The sequence below is a fragment of the Biomphalaria glabrata genome, chromosome 14, assembly GCF_947242115.1.
Source record: "Biomphalaria glabrata chromosome 14, xgBioGlab47.1, whole genome shotgun sequence".
Classification (NCBI taxonomy): domain Eukaryota; kingdom Metazoa; phylum Mollusca; class Gastropoda; family Planorbidae; genus Biomphalaria; species Biomphalaria glabrata.
The window spans coordinates 14,698,870-14,725,416 of record NC_074724.1 but is presented as its reverse complement, the minus strand read 5'-3'; the positions used below and the strand labels follow the sequence as shown (position 1 = coordinate 14,725,416).

The 26,547-nt window shown below is 33.7% G+C and overlaps 1 protein-coding gene across 4 annotated transcripts in view; it reads right to left on the bottom strand.

The window, feature by feature from the left end:
* The window catches only part of LOC106077643 (uncharacterized), a 34,541-nt gene that overhangs the window by 4,135 nt on the left and 3,859 nt on the right, over window positions 1–26,547 (bottom strand). For all 4 annotated transcript variants that reach the window (XM_056010439.1, XM_056010440.1, XM_056010442.1 and 1 more), the window contains 8 exons: window positions 25,309–25,641; window positions 23,643–23,912; window positions 18,899–19,201; window positions 14,266–14,586; window positions 5,261–5,581; window positions 1,885–2,553; window positions 1,256–1,285; window positions 293–358 (listed from right to left, as the gene is read on the bottom strand). In XM_056010439.1, the coding sequence (XP_055866414.1) occupies window positions 293–358; window positions 1,256–1,285; window positions 1,885–2,553; window positions 5,261–5,581; window positions 14,266–14,586; window positions 18,899–19,201; window positions 23,643–23,912; window positions 25,309–25,641 (2,313 nt within the window). The remainder of the gene's footprint in view (window positions 1–292; window positions 359–1,255; window positions 1,286–1,884; window positions 2,554–5,260; window positions 5,582–14,265; window positions 14,587–18,898; window positions 19,202–23,642; window positions 23,913–25,308; window positions 25,642–26,547) is intronic.

The window sequence follows — 26,547 nt, the reverse complement described above, 5'->3', positions numbered from 1 at the left end:
GTTAGCCACATTGTGCTTATTTAATAATTAGGTATAAGTTTAATTTTATTTTTTTAATATATTGTCTTTTTAAAGTAATGACCCCTCTTTCAGGACTTACGACAGACGACTATTTATTGTTATTATATTTTACTAAAGTTGCTATTTGCCAAATTATAAATATTAAGAAAAATCAAACTAGTGATAATTTCAGTCACGTTAAAATGTATTTTGTTTTTGCTTTATACCTAATTCTAAGTATTAAAAAAAATCAAAATAAATTCAGTCAAATCACGATGTTTATTTTTATTACCTTGTGAATCGGTTCTGTTAGTAAATTCTCTTGTAGTGTTGTTAGTACCGTTATTCTTCCAAATTTCTGATTCACAAAAAAAAAAAATGAAATAATGATTGAAAAATTGGGAAACTCAAAAATAATAAATCGTTTTAAAAATTCTAGAAAGAGAGAGAGAGAGAGAGAAAGAAAATGAGAGAGAGAGAGTGAGATAGACAAAGAGTGACAGAGAGAGTAAGAGAGAGAGAGAGTGAGAGACAGAGAGAGTGAGAGACAGAGAGAGAGTGAGATAGAGAGACAGAGAGAGTGAGAGAGTGAAAGATTGAGATAGAGAGACAGAGAGAGTGAGAGAGAGAGAGCGAGAGACAGATTGACAGAGAGAGAGACAGAGAGAGTGAGAGAGAGAGTGATATAGAGAGACAGAGAGAATGAGAGAGAGTGAGAGACAGATTGACAGAGAGAGACAGAGAGAGTTAGAGAGAGAGAGAGACAGAGTGACAGAGAGAGACAGAGAGAGTGAGAGACAGACTGACAAAGAGAGACAGAGAGAAAGAGAGAGAGACAGAGAGAGTGAGAAAGAGACAGAGAGAGACAGAGAGAGAGGGTGAGAGACAGACTGACAGAGAGAGACAGAGAGAGTGAGAAAGAGTGAGAGACATACTGACAGAGAGAGACAGAGAGAGAGACAGAGAGAGAAAGAGACAGAGAGACAGAGAAAGAGAAAGAGTGAGTGAGAGAGAGTGAGAGACAGAGAGAGAGACAGAGAGAGAGAGAGAGACAGAGAGAGAGAGACAGAGAGACAGAGAGAGACAAAGAGACAGAGAGAGTGAGAGACAGACAGAGAAAGAGTGAGAGAGAGAGAATGAGAGAGAGAGTTAGAGAGAGAGACGCTTAGAGAAATAAAGACGAGGAGGAAATGATAGGCAAATTAAATTTCAATACAAATAAGAAACACACATAAAACGAAAGAAGTAAACTTACCATTTCCATCAGTTTTTAATCCATTCAAAGCTGAAAAATATATTAACATTTAACATTTTACGGTCTATTATTTCTATCATTTTCAACTACTGTATAAATTACAATAGAAACTTGCTTTCTTATTAGTAAATTCTTTTTTCTTTGAACTTTAGTTTTGCCAAGAACTGGGAAGTTTAGAAATTCAAATTTGAATTACTTTAAACTTATCTATTAAATGCTGTGCAAAGTTATAATTACGTACTTTATTATCTTTCTAAAAATTTAGATTTCTTTTTTTTTTCCAACAACAGATACACTGTGCCAACAGTATAAAATATTACTAGGGAGAGATATATTAATGACAAAAAAAGGAAAGAAGGAAAACTCGTGCAATAGTAAGGTTTTTTTTCTTCTGTTTTTCATGTTTCGGATGTTCCTTGAGAATTGAAGATTTAAACATCATAGACCAAGCAATCCCGTAAGACGTCAGGGAATGTCAATAAGGATTAATCACAACAGTTTTAATACCACACTTTCCATCAGACATCCATCTAGTATTTTAGACAATATATACACTTTATGAAGAATACATCATCAACTAGGTCTAAAAAAAATATTTGTTTTAAAATAAATTAGAATGTTTTACTTACAAATATTATATACTAGGATTCTGTTACTGGAAACAAATTCTATTTTCATTTCTTGACTTTTTGTTGGAACTAGAAGAATCTGGATATATCTTGTGTCTAACTGCTGATTCCAGTTATTAAACACTGAGATATTCCTAAAATTTAATTCTAAATCTGACATAGTGTAATTATATTTTTGAAATTCTTTGACACTGGAGACTATAGGTACACTATAATTGTTTATGGATAGAGTCCTATCTAAATGACTAAATATCCTGAAACAAATTGACAATAACGAATCTCTTGATGCCTCGACACTAAAGTTTGTATTTCCTCCATTACATAGTGAACTTGGTAAATCTAATGTGTCATGAATTAAATAGAAAGTATAGTCTATGTTTGTGTTCTCACACATTGTAAGAGTCCAATCGTATCTCCCGAAATTATAATCAGTCACATTGATAACATCAATAAATACAAAACTACCATTTACACTTATATACACATTGCTTATTTGTTCGCTAGAAGTATTTGCAAATCCATGTTGTGTATAGGCAGTACTTTGAAGACATGGTTGGTTGTTTGCCAAGCTCATTATCAATACACAAATAGATACGTTGCTTAGAAGATTAGTGTAGTAATATGTTATAAATTTTTGTCCTTCACAATTTTTTAATTCGTAGTTTTGCTCTGAAATAGAAAAAAAAAATAGTAGCGCAAGGCTGAAAATTATACAATAAATTAAAATGAATTATAGCATTTATATAGCGCTACTTTCATGCTTATAGCATGCGCTTTGGTCCAATCTCATTTGTGGATCAGTGCGAGAGAAGGGGTATCTAGGAGTAGGTTTTCCGTGCTGCCTTTAGGCGCTAAGTAAACACAACTCTGTCCGAGTCGGGTGTCGAACCTCGAGTCTCTTTCATAGGTAGCCAAGCCAAGTTCAAGTCTGCTTAGCTTCTCGACCAAGCTTCCCAAAAAATGAGAAGCTTCTTATATAAATCTACATTATGTATCAAATGCCGTAACATATTATTTTGTCTGACATATCTTTTCATCATATTTGTCTAAGTTTTTGGTTACCGTATCATTATTAAGTTTACTAAAATGTGTATTTCCTTTATTACATCTATAATATAAAGCAGAAAGTAAGTCGTACGTATGTATGCATGTTACGCATAGAAATCAAAACCGTTTGACCAATCTAGATAAAACTTAACAAAAATGTTCATTGGATACTAACTAGAACCGTGACGTAGCCCTAAAACAAACGTAAGACCCTCAAAATAAAAAAAAATGCCCAACTTAATGAAAGTATTACTACTTCATGGATCTAGTCAATTTTTACATGAGAGAAGATCGAAAGGATCTAGATCTAGATCTAATTTTAAGCACTACACTTTGCGCAGATAGTATTTTACTTTGACACAAAAAATTAAAATAAATTCTATTGATTTCCTTATTCAATAAAATTAACCTTCGAATTTGTGTTGCAAAAGCATTGTTACATAAATTCGTTCCTTATATCTGCGAATTTAGACGTCCTAACGTACTTTATCATTCCATTTATTTAACAATTCGGGTAAACCCGTTTTAACTGTACTATAAAACCCATTCATCTCGCGCTACATAAAATACTCTAAATTAGTAATACACAAACTAAGGTCGGCATGCCGCGGGTAATGTCCGGCTAGTAGTGAATAATCTAATGTGTAATGAATTAAATAAAAAAGTATATTCTATGTGTGTGTTATCACAATTAGTTATCTTCCGAAATTTTATTCATTGATTACATTAATAAACATGAAACCACCTTTTACACTTATATACACATTGCATATTTGTTAGCTACTTTGTGTGGATTGTAGAATGTAACATTTTTTTTTCTAAATACATTCTTTGGGCTACACTTTGAACAATACACATACTGAAAAATTACTATTCAGTTGAGAGTAGTAATATGTTTTTATTGTATGTCCTTCACAGCTTGATAATTAATAGTCTGGAAAAATAATATAAATTTAAAAAAATGATAGAAGGTTTATACATTTGATATAAATCTTTGTAGTTTTGTAAAAAAAAAATAAACTTGTGGTATATAGGGCTGTTGTTGTGAAAATCAGCTGTCTATGTGGCCTGCGGTTAATGAGAGTATCATGTTGCCAGCACAATGACGAGCCGCCATTACTTTTCCCCAACTAGTGCCAAGTACCCATTTGAGCTGGGTGGAGCCAGAGGCGCCCAAAGATCACGAAATAAAAAATCCCAGTTTTAACCAGGATTCGAACCAAGGACCCCAGTTTTGAAGCCAAGCATGTTACCACTCAGCCATAACACCTCGTGTTTAATGTATATAGGAATTCAAATAGTTTCTTTTTAATGTTTGGTTATGTAAATACCACCTGGAGGCTAAATTGGCAAGAAATTCATGTGACAAGTGCAAGAGTTCAATAGTTGTATTATACTTTACGAAGACTAAGGCATTCATGGATGCTACAAAAAATCTGTAACTTCAGAAAATAAAATAAAACCCCCGAAAATATTAACATTTTCATATAACTTCAGTGGAAAAAAAAAATAACACGTTATTACTACCAGTAATTTAACTCTCCATTTATCAAAAACTAATTTAATAATTGATTAAAAGGAAAAACTTTTAAATAAGTTATGCTTGAATTTAGCCGAGAATTATTTGTAAAATGTTTTACATGTCTCGGATGTTCCTTCAGAGTTAAAGATATTTTACTTCCACGAAGAAGTCCGAACGACAGTCCAGCGCACATAAAGCACGACCAAGCAGCCATTATAAAATAAGGAATATGAAGTAGTTTGAAGATCTTAACAAGAATACGTATTTCTTGCACTGTTGAGTGTGACATTCAATTGAAATATTTAGTGGATGAATAGAAATGTAGAACGTCAAATAAATTCTCACCTCATAAAAATACATTGTGTTCGATCTGATAAAAAGGGATTAGATTCACGCCATTTGAAATTATTTACTATTTCATTCATTATAAAAATTCATTATAAAATTCATTCATTATAAAAATATGAATACATTATTATTATTATGTAAGAAACGAACGAGTATTCACTCTCTGGCGATGCCAGTGTCGAGTTTCGTTAAAGAGAAACAAAATTCATCGTAGTTCTTTTAACAGTTTCCACTGAGGAATTTTCTTCTTCCTCTTTTTATTATTATTCCCCCCCCCCCCCCCACAAAAAAATACTGATACATTTTAAAATAATAAGATTTTCCGGCTTGTTATTTTTCTCAAATAGACTCTTTGACCAATCAGAGAAATTAATAATCGATATTGAGTATTATTAGAAACTTTTCATCTTTTAGCATCAAAGTCTTTCACATTAAAAAAACAGCTCAAGTGTATTTTACCTTTTAATAATAAGATGTCTACTGTATAGCTCAAGCTTTGTCTTGGAGTTGTTTTCCACAGAATTTTGCGGGTATTGTCCTGTGTTATATCTCTAAAATTTATTTGCATGAAGTACTTTGTACTGTTGTTAAATTGTTCAACACTGACATATATATCCTCATTGTCTTCTGAGTCGTTGATTCTATAGGGTTTATTGTCGACTCCACAATATTCTAGTTGCCCAAAGTTTGTTATATAACAGATGTGGATGGTAACACTTCCATACATAGGAGTTTTAACTGAGGTGAAGTTCTTCTCTTTTTCACACAGGCTTAAAGAATCTTTCAAACAATTGAAGGATTATCATTTATTGGTTTAAAAAAAAGTTGAGAATAAAATCATAAATAATGATTAAGAATAAAAACATAAATAAATAATTAAATAAATTATATCAAACCAAGAAATAATAATGTGTTATTCACAAATAAATTATATATATATATATCATGGGCGTAGCCAGAATTTTTTTTTGGAGAGGGGGTTTGAGGGGGATTTTTTTCTCCCCCCCCCGCGAAAAAAATGTATTTATGTGTGTGTGTGTGTACATCATCTTTATTACATTCTGACCTTTCTTTCGGAAGATGTTTATAGTGCCCTAGAATAGGTTCTTCCATGAGTTAGTGGAAAAAATTTAGATTGCCTGCCATTGCCAGCAAGGGGGTTTGTGGGAGTGCTAGGAGCTCCCCATTCCCGGAGCCTAGCCCCGCCACCAAGCACTATTTTTGGTATTGAAAGCCAAAAAAATGCATATTCTGATCTATCTACAGTGCATTTTCCTGCTATTAAAAAAGTTTTATTTTAATAATAATAATAATAATAATAATAATAATAATAATAATAATCTTTATTATCCGTAAGGAAATTTGTCTTACAATTTGTGCATTACACCAAACAAAAAACATTATAACTATAAGAAACCAAAGTGTACATTCACACCAGACTCACTCATAATTTACATGTGACAAAGTTTATACCAGATTGTTCTTATTTAATGATTTGATTGCCAGGGGAACAAAAGAGTGTTTGTGTCTGTTTGTCTTTGCTATCGGTGTCTTGTATCTCTTTTGTGATGGTAAAATCACGAAATCCTGACACAAAGGGTGATTCTTTATTTCGAGGATCTTGTTAGCTTTTTTATAGATGTTTGTCTCAAACAACTGCCCAAATGGGGTTTGTTTTTTGCCAATGATTTTGCCAGCAGCATTGAGGATTCTATTAAGTTTATTCCTATTTTTAATGCTCAGATTGCCATACCAGGCAGTGATATTGAAACTGAAAAAATTGCAGATGTGAGCGTGATAAAACATAGCCAAGGCCTTTTCGCTAACATTAAACGAGGACAGTTTTCTTAGTAGTCGTAATCTTAGCGCAATAAAATCTGTCACTAGTAATGTGACATTCCCTTTTCCCACCTGCTCTGAGGACCTCCATGAATGTGTGGCGCCAAGTTGGACTAGAATGTCATTTAATTAATGGAGCCCCGCCACTGGTAGAAATGTGTAACCTATCTTGAATACGCTCTTGGAATTAAGTGACTGTAGTTTGCTTTAGATTTTATATCGAAAAGGGAAGTTTTATCATCAAAATCATATGTTGGGGGCTTTAAACTAAAAAATCTCTGGAGGTGTTCTTTTTTAAATTCAAAACCTCATTTAGCTACGGTAATAAAATTTAGTAACTGTAGTTTGCTTTAGAATAATATTGAAGATAGAGGTTTTCCACCTCAAAACTCTCTGTAGGGGAATTTTAAACTCAAAACCTTCTGAAGGGGTTTTAAACTTTTGAAAAAGTCATCTGTAGTAAAGGGGTTTAAACCTAAAAACCTCAATTGGCTTGGCTACGCTCAAATAATTATAGTGTGTAATTTGCTTTTGTATATTGAAGAGGTATTTTTTAGCATCAAACCACACTGAAAGGGGGTTTAAACTCAAAACCCCTTTTTGCGACGCTCATAGCATTTTGAATGCCTAATTTGCTTTTTTTCTTACACTGAAGATGTTTTTTAGCTTCAAACCCCGCTGGCGGGGGGTTTAAACTCGATACCTTTTTGGCTACGCTTTTTTTTTTATATTGAAGAGGGGGGGGGTTATCGTAAATTATGGAGGGGGTGTTTAAAATCAAAATCTTCCTTAACTGTGATCTTGGAATTTAGGGATTGTCGTTTGCATTTTTTAAATTTTGTTTTATAGAAGAGGGGGATTTAACCGCAAAACCCCCTGGTAGGGTTTTTTAAACTCGACCCCCCTAGTAGGGGGCTTTAAACTCGACCACCCCACGTATGGGGTTTTAAACTCAATACCCCCTTGGTTGTACTGGGGCAAGTGATGGTTTAGTATTAAAATCTCACCTAAAATAAACAAATCAAAGCAAAAAATCAGTCACTAAATTCCGACCCCGCCCATGATATATATATATATATATTTGGACATAGGAGTTGAAACTACAAACATTTAAGTTTCTACGGGGGAAAAGATCAGTTTACCTTTCAATATTAATTGATATCTGTATAATAGTACGTCTTTCAGAACAGTTGATAACATCACTTTATATTCCAAAGGAGTTTGTTCCGTATTGGTATTGTTAGCTATTGTCACTTCTAGGTAATATTTGTCAGAGGAGTTTGGTTTAAGTAAAAATCTTTGACTGTTTTAAACTGAAAATGAATTAGTAGAATGTATGTATATGTTTCTTTGAACAGTGGTGTCACTAGGGTAGATGTCACCAGGTGCAGTGAATTTGTGTTTCCCCCCAATCTCTTTTTCAAAGTTTCTAAAATAGTTTATAAATAAAATAGTCGTTAGTTTGTACTTTTTTAATAAACCATAATACATTGATCTAATTATCAATAGACATTGATTGTTATAGAACTGTATTATGAAAACTGACATTGAGTTTTTTTTTGTTTTTTTTTAGTGCCTCCCGATAGGGGAAAAGACGCCTTATGTTTATGTGGTCCGTCCGTCCGTCCCGTTTAGATCTCAGAAAGTAGAAGAGAAAATGAAAGTTGGACATCATGATATTTTAGATCATATTATTATTAATATATTAAGGAAATATTTTATCTTCTTACAGCATAGTGGTGCAGATTTATTTAATATGTAAACAGTAGTATCGCATTAAGAAATGAATTTGATGCTTACAGGCTAGTGCACTATAATTCAATAGAAGGCCAACTAATCCTAATTATAATATTGGCCTAGATCTAGACCTATTAATTTAAGATTAAACGTGTAAAGTCATACGAATTCTAGTCTAGATCTAGATTCTTTATCTAAATTGTATCTAGTCTAGATCATATTTTTTGTCTGGATTCTAGATTTAGTTCTAGATCAAGAGTCTACTTAGTCTATATCTAGACCTAGTCTAGATTATAGATCTAGTTTAGATCTAGACTAGATCTAGAACTAGTTTAGAAATCTAGATCTGGTCTCGATTTCAATTCAAGATCTAGTCTAATCCTAGTGTAGATCTAGTCTAGATTCTAGTTCTTGATCTAGTCTAGATCTAGATCAATGTCTATAGTACATCTAGAACTAGTCTAGAAATTTAGATATAAATCTAGTTTAGATTCTGGTTCAAGATCTAGTCTAGATGTAGCTCTAGACTATATCTAGATCTAGTCTACACATCTAAAATCTATTCCAGATCTAGATTTCAGATATCTACTATATTCCAGATCTATTCTAAATCTATAAAGTATAAAGTAGATATATAGTAAAGTGCGAAGTTCGAAAGCATTAAGCCCGCTGGCAGCAATTTTCACGTTTAAATTTTTATAGCACCTTAACGAATCGACCTATGGAAAAACTGATGGTATCTCTGAATTCCTCGTCCTTTTGTCTATAATAATAAATCTGAGTAAATGTGTCAATACGCTTTACTAAAATTAAATATGAGTTCAAAGAGGTGTAGGGTGGGTATCGCCAAGCGTACTTTTCCTCAAGCGGATTTTCCCCCATATAGTAAGCTCGATCGGGTTAATGGAAGGCTCGAGCAGATCAGAGAAAATATATCTAAAACATGTTTTAATCTTTAATTTTCACTATGAAGTCATTTTCTTTTTACTCAAGCACAAGAACACCATTCACTGCCACCTTTCCCATGCTCCACAACTTCAGTCTCTTTTTAGCTGATGAGCCATTAGACTTAAAAATTGCCTTAAGCCCATTACCCATTTCCTTTACTACCGGGAAGTAAGAAAATATAATTCTAGAGTTTCACCTCATCATGAACTTAGCCTTTACAAGGAAAAGGAAATAGTATGTGTCGGAAGTGAAGGAAAAAGATGCATGCGATACTAAGGATGTGCGAGGGGTGCGAAACGCACCAACTGACACTATTTTAGGGTGATAACCAAGTTGAAAAAATTATATCTTGGCAAAGGCTGACACATCGGAAAAGATAAATAGATAATAATAATAAAATCTCTAGACATGGGCGTAGCCGGGGGTGGATGTTGGGGCTTTGAGTGTAATCCCTTCAGAGAGTGCTGCTAAAAAAAAATACCTCTTCAATATAAAAAAAAGCAAATTACACACTAAAATTCTCTCTTCAATATTATTCTAAAGCAAACTATAGTCATTAACTTCTATGAACGCAGGTAAATGGGGATTTAAATTAAAAAAAAAAACAACTCCAGAGATTTTTTATTTTAAAACCCTCCAACAGATGATTTTGCAATTACTTTTTCCTTTTTACATATTAAATCTAAAGCAAACTACATTCACCTAATTTCAAAAGCGTAGTCAATAGAGGTTACACAGTGGCTGGATTCCATTAATAAAATGCAGTGAATAGTCATCTGCCGAAATGGAAAAACACTAAATGTGGCTCAACAAAGATGGTTAAGACAGATTTTAAGAGTCAGTTATAGAGATCAGGTCTAAATCATTGCAAATCTTATGCCAAAATGTAGGTCGACCCTTTAGTAAGGTTGCGAAAGAGTGTCACATAAAAAGAGTTGCGATGACATCCTAGTACAACACTTTTATGAAGGTCCTGAGAGCAGGTGGGAAGAGGCTTAAGACATTGCCAGTGACAGAGTTTTGTGGAAACAGCTTGCCCCTAAATGCTCCAAAGGGCGCCCGAGGGTCTCAGTCAGTAAGAATAGCACATTAGGTTTTTGAAATAAAACTTTTTAAAAGAGGGATAATGCACTGAAGATACCTCAGAATATGTATGTTGTTGGTTTTCAATACCTCAAATAGTGCTTTGCGTTGGGGCTCCGCCACGCGCTGGGGGAGCTCCCAGCCCTCCCCCAGACCCCTTTGATGGCAAGGCCTTTAGTCAACAATTTTTCCACTAAATAGGAAGAACCTATTCTAGGGCACAATAAACGTCTTCCGAAAGAAGGGTCAGAATGTAATATAAATTAATTATGTACACACACAGACATAAATACATACATACATATGTGGTGGGTTTGGCACAGAACAAATTAAATGACATGACGAAGGCAACTCGTAGGACGATTCCAAACTGTTTATTATACATTAAAGACCTGCCAAAGGCAACATAAAACATAATTACACATGGGCATAAACTAAACATAATTAATAGGCCTAAATGATTAGACCAAGTTGTACACACAACATCAGGTATAAATACTACATCAACAAATAGAAAATCTAATAATGTAAGCCAATCATCTCTTATCAGAACATAAGGAGGGATAGGAGACATCAGAAACATTATAAAAGTTAATGACAAAGTAATTCTCTAACAAGATGGACAATTAACATTCTATATATGATCTAATTCGTATAGTATACTACAGGTACGCATTTCAATAAATAAATTCATCTACATGCTGGCTTCTAAAAATAAGAATAGACCAACATGAACAAAAACCGCGGTAGTGATATTCTATATAAACTACTAATTAAAATTACAATCTAATATAAATAAATAAAATGTAATTACCTGCAACCATCCATAAACACATGGTGTAGAACCAGGCACAAAACAGGGAGTGGAGACGACGTAGGTCCAGTAACGTACGGACACTACAGCGACAAGAGGTGCCGGTCGAATGGACAGTGCCCAGGTTGGTCTGCCTTTTTATGCGCGGACACAAGGTGCCATCTAGGGGGAAGGGTCACGTGGATATCGGGGTGGCCGGTGTTTTCTGAAAAGGTATCCACTCCACTACAGAGCCCCTAGCTTGAAACGACCCGTCCCGGGACTTTCAGCCTAGTAGGTTTCTGAAAACTGAAACAACTTTTTCTTGTCAGTGTCTTCTGGAACGACAAATATCTTTCCAGTTTGTAACGTGCTGAGTCCATCGGTCACACAGAGTGGTCTTTCTGGTTTCTCTTGGATACTAAGGTCTTTCTCCATCCATGATGTCTGGGAAGCTGTAGAAAAGGTGGTAGGGAGTAGTGAGCGAGTTCGTCTTTGTGGCTTGTTCAACTGCTTGTAGTTTCTTTTTGGTCTATGTGTCTTCCGGAGTCTGTCATGTCGGGTCTGGTTAGGCTGACCAGCCTTACAGTTTCTATTCCTCGATGCGGGGTATGTTTGAATTTAGTGACTTGCATCTGCATTGTACATTGCATCCGCTTGTTGCTCACTGATTCGTTGTTCTACTTGGTGGGTTGGCTGTGAAACAATGGGTTCACTATTGCACACAGATTGAACCTCAGCCGTGAGTTGTGGTGATGGCTGACATTGACGCCCTACGTGTCCAGCCTCCCAGCAGTTGGTGCAGACTGGTGATCCGTTATCAGTGTATGGGAAGAATCCTCTGATTGTCCTTGTCCACACAAGACCCGGTGGTGCTGTTGGTTGATTTCTGTTTGTAAGATCACTGTATAAGTTCAATAAATACAACTAACTGGCATTAGTAAGTTGCAACATTTTTAAAGAAAGTTGCTGGGGGAGAGGTGACACTGCAACAGGTGACACCGACACTGACTGGAAGACTTCCATGATTTTCTTAGGTGAACAGTTAACGCTACTCTACTTATTCCAGAAGAGTTAAAAGAGTCTAGGTATCAAAGACGACCTGTTGTTTTGTTTGCTTTTATGTAAAAAATAACGCAAAATGTTTTTTAGCTGCCCCGAAAGGGGAAAAGACGCTATTATTTTTGTGTGGCCTGTCTGTCGGTCTGTCCGTCCGTTCCGTTTAGATCTCAGAAATTAGAAGAGAAAATGAAATCGGACATCATTCTATTTCTAGTTTTCTAGATCTAGTCTAGATTCTAGTCTAGATTAGGCTATAGATTAAGTTTTGGATCTTGATCTGGAGTCTATTTAGTCTAAATCTACACCAAAGTCTAAATCTAGATCATAAGTCTAGATCCAGATCGAGACTTATATCCAGATGAAGAGTCATATCCAGATCAAGAGTCTAGATCCAGATCTAAACTAGATCTAGATATAGAACTAGTCTAGAAACCTAGTTCTAGACTAGATCACAATTCTAGCTTTAGTCTGAATTTTAGTTCTAGATTTTATTTCTATAGATTCTATTTCTATCTATAAGCCTAGAAAGTCTAGGTCCAGATCAAGAACTAGTCTAGAGATCTAGCCTAGATGTAGATTTAGATCTAGACCATATTTAGAACTAGTCTAGAAATCTAGATCTTGTCTAGTTTTAGATATGTTCTATATTCTGGATCTAGTCTAGACCTAATAAGTAAATAAAGCGATTATTATCAGGATTAGTAGGCCTATTTGTGGGTAATAGTGATGCTGTTCGTATGAGAAACCTGTTTTGGTTGTGCGGGCTCATTTTTTTTTAAATTTCCTTCTACGTCTACTCCAACATATTAATCGAGATTGTTGGAAGAAGTAGGTATCTAGGAGCAGTGGCGTCATAGGTGGAGGGCGGAGCGAAGGTGTGGTCCGCACCGGTCGACACCACTTTGGGGGTGGCAACCAAGTTGGAAAAATTAACTTAGCAAAAGCAGACACATTGAAAAAGATAATAATAAAATCTCGAGATATAGCTTGGATCAGTGGCGTCACTAGGGGGAAGGGGTGTGAGGGGTGCGATCCGCACCTGTCGACACCATTTTGGGGGTGACAACAAATCTGAAAAGCTTATAACTTAGTAAAAGCAGACACATTGCAAAAGATAATAATAAAATCACTAGATTTATGCCCAAATATGCCTAGACACATCTAGATGGTAGTTTAAGTGAAATTGACAGAGCACAACGTTATACCATTTCTGTCTTAAAGTATAACAAAGGAAACCAGTTCATACGATGTTAAATTCGTTTGTAATTTTAATTAAATATTATTGTAAAATTTGCAATAAAATTTGAATAAATGTATTAAACATCGGGATTTTACATTTGAGTAAAAATCACTAAAAGTAGGTAAACAGCTCACTGTATTGGTTTAACAAAAAAAATTAGCTAGCAATAGTGTTTTTGTAACATATTTCAAGAAAGTTGATAGGGAGGATTGACACCCCGAGCTACCGCTGTAGGTGCGACACTGTATCGGGAGGTTTCCATGCTGATGTTAGGTGGTCACTTAAGGCTACTCTATTTATTCTTGAAGAGTTAGAAGAGTCTTATCAAAAAGGACGTGTTGCACTGTTTGCTTTTATGTGAAAAATAACGCCAAATTTTTACAATTTCTTTAAACGATCAAAACAAGACTATGGCTTTAATATATTTCTCGTCCATTTGGTGAATTTAATTGGGGGCGCCTCTGAGTTTGTGTGATAATACAAACTCTCTTTGTAATATGTTTTAAATATTTATTACTTTTAACGATCAAAACAAGACTATGGCTTGAATATTCCTTGACCATTGGTGACTTCGATTCTGAGTTTGTAGGAAAACACTAACTCTCTTTGTAATCTTGTTTAAATTTCATTTTTAATACAAATTCTTTCAATAGTTGGAACATAAGTTTAAATGTAGGATTGTACAAATTAAAACAGGCTAAATATAAATTTTGTTAAAAACTACAAACATTTAGGTTACTATGTGAAAAAAGATCAGTTTACCTTTCAATATTAATTCAAATCTGTATAAAAGTACGTCTTTCAGAACAGTTGACAACATCACTTTATATTTCAAAGGTGTATGTTCCGTAATGTTTACAATTGTCACCTCTAAGTAATACGTGTCAGTGGAGTTTTGTTTCAGTAAAAATATTCGACAGTTTTGAACAGATATATTTTTCCAGTCAACAGGGCGCTGATTGATTGTAACATTTCTTAAGTTTTTATACGAGTCTTCAATGCAGATCTCAATGCTAACATTCTGACCAACACTGGCCACCACTTTTCTGTTATTACTTCCTGCGTTACACAATTTAATAGCTTCTGAAATATAACATTCGATTTACAATTTAGATCTGTTGTATAATAAAAGTATGTACAACATTTAAAATAATTCAAATATTATGGTATTTGACTGTATTTCAAAGCTAGATAAAATTAAAATAACTAAAATCATGGATTTCCAACATAAAATCTGCACATTTTATAAGTAATCTATTGATAACTCTAATAAAGCCTTAAAACTTACTGATTAGGACCACACGTTCCAAGTTTCAATTGCTACATGGCAAAAATAGAACTTGTATGAATTTAACAGATAATACAGTATAAGAATTGTGCCTTTATTTCCAAAATAAGCGTATTTTATTTAATTGTGTTTTTGTATTTATATTTTATTATTTATGTTTTTTTAAAGATTGTTTTTTACATTTTAGTCTTTTGTCATGAAGTGTCTCTTAGAAATAATAATGGGGTTTTCATAAAACAACGCGAGGGCTGCCTGTGAGTTTGTGTTCAACTCAACTCTCTGTGTAATCTTGTTTTAAACAAAACAAAACAAAAAGTCTCTCTCTCGTTCTCCCTCTGTATCTCTCCCTTTCTCTCTTTTACCTTATTATATATATATATATACCTACCTTAACCTATACAAATTATTTTAAACAGCATTACCTTTTGTTGTAAAACAGTCCACTGATATGATTATAAGTTTAAATTTCAAGATGAGTTTATTATAGACAGCAATAGCACTTTCCTTTAATGGCAAATAGTGTAAATATTTCAGGACGAAAAAATAAATTAATTGAACTGAAGTATTATAACTTAATAAATTTACTTTTGTTATCTAGTCACGAAAAAATCGCAGTTTAGCCAACAGCGAGGCTAAGAACAAATGCTTTCACTTGTATCTTGACGGAGGTGGCACACGCTTTAAGGTAAAGCAGATTACACAAGTCTTCAGGGCCATATAGAGTAAGCAACGAGATACTGAAACACCTAGAACAAAGGGGGCAAAGAAAACTATGTGATTTGCTCCTGAAGTCCCGTTACTAAAGAAAGAAAAAGCGGCTGATCGCCCAGAAAAATATCGAACAGCGGCTGTAACATCTTGCGTGGGGAAAATAGCTAAAAGAGTAATCAATTTAAGGCTCGTGTTGACTTTTGATGTTTCTTGACACTTTGCCTGTCATCGTCTAGCGCAGGCCTGGAGTTATTTGTGTCAGGAGAATACACACATACATCTACCTCTATCCGCAACACCGGTAGAGTTATAACAATATATTACAAAAATACAAATACGCAAATATTATATAACTAGTCGACCGGCGGCGTACCATACGCCGCTATTTTGCATGGCCAGCCTTAGGCCACTGCGACCTGTGCAACCACAATGAACCCCACACTTTCGCTGGACCCGCGCTAATTCTAGATGTATAAATTATTAAATTAAAACATTTTATAACTTATAACAGATTTCTGCGTCTTCCTGTCGATTTACAAGGAGCTCCTGGAAATCTCTTGAAATAGCAAAATATACGAAAAAGTCATGGAAATCTCCGGAAATTATTCAAATCTTTTAAAAAGTCATACAAACCTCCCGAAATATATAGACAAATTGTCATTTTGGTGTGTCATTTAATATGCAAAAGGTTATTTCTACGCGCGATAAATAAAACGGCCTTTTGCAATACCCGTAATTGAGGAATCTAATGAAAGATGCTTCTCGCGCCTCAAACTAATGAAGAATTACTCGAGGTGTACAGTTCTCAAAAATAAATTGAAACATTTGGTAATTCTTGCTATTGCTATGTAGGAAACAGAATTCTTATGATATACTGTATGACTTCGCTACACAAAAGGCTCGTGTATTAATTCTGTGCGTAGTAAGGAATGAATAAAATGCAAAGACGAATAAATACAATTTCATTACAATACATTACAGTTTATAATACAAACTCTTAATTTTCACTTATTATACGTATCCCTACTCCAAATGGGAGGCGCGAAATCCCTTTCGCATTGGTCCCCACAATGGTTAAATCCGGCCCTGCTATTTAGTGACGGGTAAATACTACTTATTCTCCCCCCCTCTTTTTTTTTCATCTCTAAAATTACGTAGGTAACTTTAGTCCGTCTGACTTGCAGAAATAAAAGAGTAATTTTTCCATTTTCCATTACTTGGTTTCCAAACTCTTGAGCCATGAAGTGAATTATATATATATATATATATATATATATATATATATATATATATATAGTCACCCGACATATACAAATACGCCGCTATTTTGCAGGGCCGGCCATAGGCCACTGCAACCTAGGCGACCGCAGTGAACCCCACACTTTCATTAGACCCGCGCTAATTCTAGGTGTATATTATTAAATTAAACCTGGACATCTTCAGAAATTGCAAAATATAAGAAAAAGTCATGAAAATCTAGGAAAATTATTAAAATTCTTTTGAAAACTTATACAATTCTCATGAAATATATACACAAAAACGTCAATCCTACGAGCGATAAATAAAAACGGCATTAAGCATTACCCGTAATTGTGTAATCTGGTGAAAGAAGCTTCTCGCGCCTTAAACTAATGAAGAATTACTTGAGGTCAACAATTCTCATAGATAGATTGAAACATTTGCTAATTTTTGCTTTAGAGCGTGATCTATGTAAGACATTAAATTGTATGATATACTTTATGACTTCGCTACACGCAAGGCTCGTTAAGTAGTTTTGTACGTAGTAAAGGATGAATAAAATGTAAAGACGAATTTATTTTCTAACAAAAACTCTTAAATTTCACTAATATTATCCAGTCCTGCTATTTAGTGATGGGTGAATACAGAGTAGATGACTTGTTCTCCGCCCCCCCCCCCCCTTTTTTTTGCCGCTAAATTTACGTGAGGTAGAAATAAACAAAAAAGTGTGATCTTCTTGGTCACAACGGTCAGACCCTGCTATTTTGTGAATACTACTTGTTCTCCCCCTGTTTTTTTTTTGTAGGGTAACTTTAGTTCGTTTGACCTGCAGAAATAAAGAAGTGATTTTTCATTTACTTCTTCTTGTCTAAACTCTTGAGCCATGAAGAAAATTATATATAGAAAGACATTTACAAACTGCAAAAAAAGAAAGTTAAATTTACACATGTCGAATTTACATAATTCAAGAATACATTTGAAAAACAGGCAATCTTTATATCTCAGATTTACACAACAGACTGACGCTAATTCAAACTGTTTGCAATGCCACTTAGAAAATCCATCAGTAGCTTTGATTATACGTTTTCAACATAGCTGTCAGACTTCTGTTAAGTTGGACATACTAAAGTGTTTTGCTTGAAATTTTATTTGTAAACATAATGCAGTTAACCATCAATAGAAAGTTGAAAAGCAAATAGCTTAATTATATGTTCGTAACGAAAATCGGAATGTTATCTACAATTTTGCCTACGTTAGCCAGCTGGTCTGATCCTGTTTAACCAAAAAAAAAAAAAATAATAATAATCATGTTTTTGTTGGTCTTGGGTGACCGCTTTCGAAATTGTAATTTAATCCCAATGGGGTATCGCGATCCATATTGTCAGGACTGAGTTCTGGTCAGCCTGGGTCTCCTGTTTACTGTAGAGGAGAAGGGGGACAATTCAGGTTGTTAACTTCAAAAGTGTTATTGTTTTGGATTGTTTTTACTTAGTGAGATGTTTTTGTTGAATGTAATGTAACTCATAATAAGGCAGTGTGGTTTTGTTCCTAGTCCAGGACAGTTGGACTTTTGGATATAGATATAGTCGAAGTGTAGATTATTTTTCTGTGTTGTCACTATTCAGTCTATGGAATATAAGCTGTTATATTTTTTAATGGATACTGGATATTTCAAATGTCTGAACTTATTCTGTATTATAGTACAGATAATGTAATAAACATGTTATATGTTTGGGGATTGGCATTCTGAATTTATAGTATGTCGTTGTATGTGTCGTTATGGTATTGCCCAGGACTTGGGTACATTTAGTAATACACATACGTATATTAGAGAGGAAACGAGTCTTGACACATAGGTTGAGAGCCCCTGTTTTATAACAACAAACTAATTTTTGTTTCCAAATTACAAATTGTATTAAGAAACGATTATAACTAATATACAAGGTTATGAAAATTTAATATATAGAATATAATGAATCTAGATGTAGAAAATATACTTTTTTTCCTTTGACGCATTAGAAGCGGAAGTGAGGGAAGGAATAACATAATTATAGTGCCAAAAGTATTTGTGAAGTAAGTTTATAAAGCACAAATATAATATTTATAATTATGATAAATATAAATTTTAACACGTTTTTACTTCCAATAAACTCTTACTGTGTAAGATCAATGTAAGATTCCTATTCAGCTTTTCAACTTTAGTTTTTCTTTTGTTCACCGCTGTAATTTCCATGTTGTGGTCGCCAGCAGACCTGACACTAATATTGTCAATGTTAAGGTGTAGGAGAAGGTAACTCTCATTTACCATATCTTCTCGCCATTCAGGCGACAATTTCGGAATATTGACTGCCTCAATATCGACATCGTCATTGTAAAATAAACATAAACTAAAATTAACAGTTTGATTGGTTGTTACAGTATAAGTGGTTCTGTTTTTTTCATCACAAAATTTTACAGGACCTGATGATACAGAAAAAAAAAGCATTCTATTATACGATTAAAAGGAAAATCTTATAATTATAACAATTTTCGATAGTAGGCTTTAATGTCCTTTTATTTACAAATAAAGAATATATTATTCTTTAATAATTTAATTTAGACTGATGTAATATATCTTAACATCCAAAACTGTCAAATTCTCAACGAAACTAAGGATTTTAATTTCTAGGTCAATCTACCGATACGATAGTTGATCTAGAACGAAAAATATAGTGTTTTTTTTTTTTCACGTACAAGAGCATCTATTAATATCCAGGTCTATGATATAAGATGAAAAACGCATGTGAGACCATACATCCACTTAGCCTTGCAATCGCTGTTAACATGACGCGATGCGGTTGGTTAGATTCATCTCAATATTGTTAATGAAATGAAGTTTGTAGCGACTAAAAACAAAGTGTAATTTAATCTCGTTTTTTTTTTAATGAGATGTGAAGTTTCTGTCTAAATTATCAAATCAAAATGTTTCCAAGCATCTAAATAAACAAGATAAACATTTTTAAAATAATGTATTAAAAAAAAACAATGCCTCCAACATTAAACAATTTTGAGATCAGTTGTCCGCCCACCTACCCAGCCTTTAGTTTTCTTTGTGAAGTAGTAAATAGAAGTATTGTAAAAATGGTATAATGTTTTTTTAAAAGAAATTTTACGCAGAATTTTAATATGTTAATAACTTAAATTTGATATACTATCAAAGTTTCTATTTAAATAAATGAAATTATTTAGTAGAGTTCACTTTTAATTCATGAAGATTTGGTAAAAAGGTACATGAAATTTAACCTCCTATACTTCCTCCAAGGTAAGTCAGGCATGGGCGTAGCCAGGATTTTTTTTCGGAGGGGGGTTGGGGTTGGGAGGGGGATTTTTTTCTCCCTCCCCCCTGCACCCCCCCCCCCCCCCAAGCGAAAAAAATATTTTTATGTATTTATGTATGTGTACATAATCTTTAATAAATTCTGACCCTTCATTCTTTTGGAAGACTCTTATTGTGCCCTAGAATAGATTCCTCCTGGAATTAGTAATAAAATTATAGACTCCCCGCCATTGCTAGCTAGGGGGTTTGTGAGCTCCCCCAGCCAAGCACTATTTCTCGTATTGAAAGCCTACAAAATGCATATTCTGAGGTATCTAGAGTTTATTTTCCTGCTATTAAAAAGTATTAATTCAAAAACCTAATGTGCTATTCTTACCGACTTAGACCCTCACGCGCCTTCGGCGCATTTGTCATCAAGCTGTTTCCACAAAAATCTGTAACTGGTAATATTTGAAGCCTCTTACCACCTTCTCTGATGACCTCCATGAATGTGTGGATGTCATTGCAACTCTTATTATATGTAATTCATTTTGTCGGAGAACATGTTCCGCAAACCTCATGCGACGCTCTGTCACAATCTTACTAAGGGGTCGACTTCCAGTTCGTCATAGGATTTCCTTGATTTAGACCCGATCTCTAAAACTGACTCCTAAAATCTGTCTTTGTTGAGCCACATTTAGTGCTTTTCAATTTCGGCTGATGACTATTCACTGCACTTTATTAATGGAGGCCCGCCACTGGTACAACTATGTAAACTATCTTGACTTTGCTCTTGGAATTAGGTGACTGTAGTTTGCTTTAAATCTTATATTGAAAAGGGAAGTTTTATCGTCAAAATCATCTGTTATGGGATTTAAACTAAAAAATCTCTGGAGTTTTTTTTTGTTTTTTTTTTATTCAAAACCATATTTAGCTACTGTCATAGAATTTGGTAACAGTAGTTTGCTTTAGAGTAATATTGTAGATAGAGTTTTTAACCTCAAAACTAACTGTAGGGGGGATTTTAAGCTCAAAATCATCTGGAGGAGTTTTAAACTTTAAAAACAAAAGCCATCTGTAGGAGAGGGGTTTAAACTCAAAACCCCCAATTGGCTTGGCTACGCTCAAATAAATTTAGTGTGTAATTGGCGTTTTATTATATTAAAGAGGTATTTTTAAGCATCAAACCTTTTTGAGGGGGAATTTAAACTCAAACCCATTTTGGCAATGCTCATAGCATTTTGAGTGCGTAAACTCTAATGGTGGGGGACTACATTAATAGAATTTTGAGTGTATACTTTGCTTTGTTTTTAATATTAAAGAAGTATTTTTTTACCTTCAAAACCCTATGAAGGAGGGGGTTTAAACTCAAAACTAAGCCAAAACCCATTTAGCTACGCTCATAACATTTTGAGTGTGTAATTTATTTTTTTTTTATAATGAAGAGGTTATTTTTTAGCTTCAAACAAAGGGGAGGGGGGGTTAAACTCAAAACCCCTTGGCTACAATCATAGAATTTTTATTGTTTCATTTGTTTTTTTTAATATTGAAGAGGGGGTTTATCGTAAATTTTGGAGGGGCTTTTAAAATCAAAATCTTCCTTAACAGTGCTATTGGAATTTGGGGATTGTCGTTTTCATTTTTTTATTGTTTTGTTTTATAGAAGAGGGGGATTTAACTGAAAAAAAAAACCCTCGCAGGTTGTTTTAACTTCAAAACTCCCTGGTTGGTAGGTTTAAACTCAAAACCCCCTGGTAGAGGGTTTAAACTCAAAACCCCTTGGTAGGGGTTTTAAACTCAAAACCCCATGGTAGGGGGTTTTAAACTCAAGACCTCCTGGTAGGGGGTTTTAAACTTAAAAACTTAAAACCCCCTTGGCTGTGCTGGGGCAAGTGATGGTTTAGTTTAAAATCTCATCTAAAATAAACAAAATCATAGCAAAAAATCAGTCACTAAATTCCGATTGAACCCTAACCCCCCCCCCCTTGCTACGCCCATGATGTCAGGTACCAGGTACCGATTAAAAATAACTGGACTCATTGGCGTCCTAAAATTTCAAATCAAATCCATGTTTTCACCGCCTTTTGATCTCAAGGCCCTCGTTTCGGAAACTAAGGTCTATACCACTTGAATTAAAGTGAAGAAAAATTCGTTAATCAAAAAAATAAAACTGTGTATGTGCTTGACAGTTATTCTAAGAATCCGTTATCTTTTAAAATATTGGATATAAAGTGGATGATCTGGAGGAAACATCGAAAACATTGGATTTGAAGTAGAAATGTTATCATAGGCTACAATTAATTTAAATAAAAGTTTAAATAGTTTAATACTTTATTAATATTTTTGCTGAAATTGGCACGACAATCACGAGATCTCTGAAAACCATCAAAAGGATTTGCAGTAAAAAATGATTATTATAGATTCACAAATAAATGTGCTCAACCGCAAGCTTTCTATAAACATTTGCATTAATTTTTCTACTTAAAAAAAAATTCAGTGTCTATATGTATATTTTTATATGCTTATATTTAAATATACAAAAGCACAAAATATACTTTCTAAAACATTGTTGCGTAGATAAGATTCTACGTTTCTATTTCCAACCCCAGTACAAATGAGATATATGAATGCATATATTGGTCTCTCAGGATTATAAAACCAAAAAAAAAATGTGTATGTGTACTTGTTGTTGTTGTGGGTGGATGTTGGGGATAATATAATAATATAATTCATTAGCCAAAGTACAATGTGGAAGACCATTACAACGTGACGGATGCAAAAAGAAAAATAGGGTTAATGTTCCGGCTTGATGGAATAAGGAGAGTATCGATAATTTACCTTTAATCATTGGAGATGAAGAATCAGAGATTGCATGTAGGACTATTTTTAAGCGAGGGAGGCGAAGGATGGATATCTGTTGCTAGAATTCATGTCCAAATATATATGTTTGGGAAGTAGCGATCTGAAATGGGACAGCCCAGATCAGCCTAAATAAAACAACATAATTCACAAACCAAAGATATGTGTAATGGAACGTTAAAATTCAGGTGGTTCTTTTCTAGATGAATATGAAATGGGGAAGGGTTCCGACTAAACTAAACTATATAAAGCATGAAAACAGATCAGCCTACTTTTCGATGCTTAAGGATAGTCCGATATATAGACTTTTGGAAAAAAACAACAACAGAAAGCCAATTAAAATATTAAATGTAATTGTTTTTAAAGCTAAGACTATCTTTTTTGCTCTATCTCTCTCAAAATGAAAAATATATATCAGGACCTGGATCTAGTCTTGACATTTTACGTTTTTTTTCCGCTACAGTCTTATGAATTTTTTTTTTTTATTTGTATTCTCTCTGGATAATGGCCAGTATTTCACGTATCCATTGACCTTCCGAGCGACTGAAGGAAATTTTATGCCAAGTTTAATCAAAGATTAGTCAAAAGATTTTGATTTCTCAGAAGTATATACTTACATAGATCTATTATATACACACATATCTGCATATAACTTGCTTTGTGCTTATTATTATACATTATTATATATGTATAAATATTGTTCTTAAAGAAACTGAAATAGATATGAATAATAAATGTGTGACCTACATCCTGGCTTCCTGTTTATCAGTTGTTTTTCATGAATGACATTCTGAAAATCAGTGACAGCGCAGGTGTAGATTCCCGTGTTATCACATTCTTTGATCTTAGGAAGATGTCCTGTAATACTTTTTCGTATTTCCATTTTGTTACTATTATGTAATGTATTTATCACTTGTCCCGTCAGCTCATTTCTTATCTCTATTGTCTTTAAGTACCAATTCACTTCACACAGTAGTTCTTCTGAGTCTGTAAAATTAAGCTTAATAATATTTTGCTCTGAAAACGATAATAAAAAATAAACATGGTCATTTTAATGACATAAAAATATAATATTTCAACATATTCATAAAAAAGGCATCTTCGATAATTATATATATATTTTTTGTTCATGTTGTCAACCTTGTTTTCATTGCATTTAAAATATATGGGACTCAGACATTGTGTTATATGATTTCGTATTTACTCGAATAATTACATACACCTTTAATTGACGTCTCTTAGAGTTCATATTATTGTTTAAAAAAGAAAAAAAAATTATATATTTTGTGTTGTAAACTTTTCTATTTATACATTATTATAATATATTGGAACAAATTAGAAAACAAACAACTGTTTTCACTTGTTCGGTTGAAGACTTTTTGCATGACGGAAAAGGTCAAAATGAAGACACTTTACTTAAAACAGACATGATCTTACATATCTACCTGCTCTATGTGTACCTAGAATGGATATTGCCATGAAATATTTGTCAAGGCAGCCTCCTATATTTGATTTGATTTGACATGTATATTTTGAAGTATAATGAATAATGTGTTCTAGACGCCAAAAGAAAGCATTTCATCAACTAGAAATGCAGGGAAATGTTACTTCCCACAATTTTCCATTATTGTATTTTGTTTACATTCTTATTATAAGGAAAATTACGTTGCAGTCAGCAGAAGAACAAATGATATAACCTCAGCATACAAAAAAAAGGTACCACAGACCCACTTGCTTAACTTGGATGGGAGACATATCTGCTGTCATTGCACTGCAATGTCTAGAATGTACCATTGTCAGAGTACCAAATACTTAAAGCATATATCAAAAACACTACTTGTAAGCAGCGCACATACAGACACCCTATTAGTTTAAGGGGAGTCACAGGCAAAAGTTTGAGAAACAATGGCCAGAGCTTTAACTTATTTCAATATATTATTTACAGAGATGCATACATTTTAAGTTTACAAAGCTTGTAATTGCATCAGATAGTTCGGATCAATCTTGTAAATTAATTTGTAATAGATATAGACTATCAATAATAAATATGTCCGATTAGAAAAATCTTCCTAGTTGTTTTTGTTTAGGACAATTTAATACTTTTAGCTTTATGCGAAATGAGTGTATCACTTGTTTGGTCCACTCTGGACTGATTGGGAAAGTGTGTGTGGTGGGGGGGGGGAAGAAAAGGAAATATGGGTGAATGTTACCTTTTGAAATTTAGATTTTTAAAGGTATTTTATAAAAAAAGAAATGTTATACGACTTGTATTCTTATTTGAGGGCTTAAGCCACCTCAAGCCAATAATTAACCACTGTAACAGTGAAGAGATAATGACAATAGAAGTGTTCATAGCTATCTATTGTTAGTTTTAAATTTTTAAGGCATTTATGAGTCTAATTTTTTTTTTTACCTGAAGGAATAATTGTCCAATGTAGGTCTAACCCAGAGTTTTCGGAAATCAGTAACTTTATAGCCAACTTTCCATACTGATACACTGTAATGTTTCGAATGTAGATTCTTAACGAGAAGACATCAGGAGTGCTGACATTGGTGTTCTCCCATGTAAATCTCTGATTATTTTGTCCCTCATGATCTCTTGACAACCAAACGTTGTTGACTTTTAAAAGAGGAAATCGTGGACTAGAAATGTTTGCCACTACACAGACTGAGAAGTTGATCGATGTACCAAGTGTGGCAACAATTGTTTTAGTAGCATCATTGGAGTCACAAAGTTCTGGCTGGGCTGCACAAAAAAAAAAAAAAAAACAAGAGTAATTTAGAAACAAGCAGAATAATATAAAAAAAAATAAGCACAACTTAAAAACAAGTTAAATATAAACAAGTAACAAAAAGTTTGTTGTTTTTTAACGACAATATATGTTATCTAGACCTGCAATCCAAATTTAATTATCACATTATAAAACATTATAACGCTAGTAATTGCTAGTATTTTTATTTCCAAACATATTCATATAATCTCGAATATCTAGGAAAACCTTAATAGCCGTATTCGATATCCGTGTCCACCGACGCAGGTTTTTGCAATTTTTTTTTTTTTTTTGTTTGTTTTGACCCGATGAAGAATTTGATAACTGATAATTGGAATTTTAAAAACTATTTGACAAAAAAAAGTTAATTTATGTTAAGAGAAATTACATATAGTATTTTGAATCAATCATGTTAGTAATTTTGAAGGACAATAAATGTAACCAAGTACATGTAATACATTTAGGTTTGTTGTCCAAAAAATGATAAACCGTTTGTTTAATCCGTGGACCATAACTTTCGAAGGAGATATAAGCTCATGATTGTTGTATCATAGTTGTCACGGGTCAGCCCGCCGATTTAGTACATTTACATAAAATATTCTTTTGCTATGGTCCAAACAATTTTATGATACATTTGGGGAGGGAAGGTGGAAAGTATATAGGAGTAGGTTTACATGGGTATAGCCAAGGGTAGGGAGGGACTAAAACCTCCCCCCCCCCCACCAAAATGAAATTCGAATTCGGGTCGGAGTTTAGTGACTGATTTTTGCTTTGATTTTGTTTACTTTTGGTGAGATTTTAATACTAAACTATCAATTGCCCCAGCGTACCCAAGGGGGTCTTGAGTTTAAAACACTCTACAAGGGGGTTTAGCAGTTAAA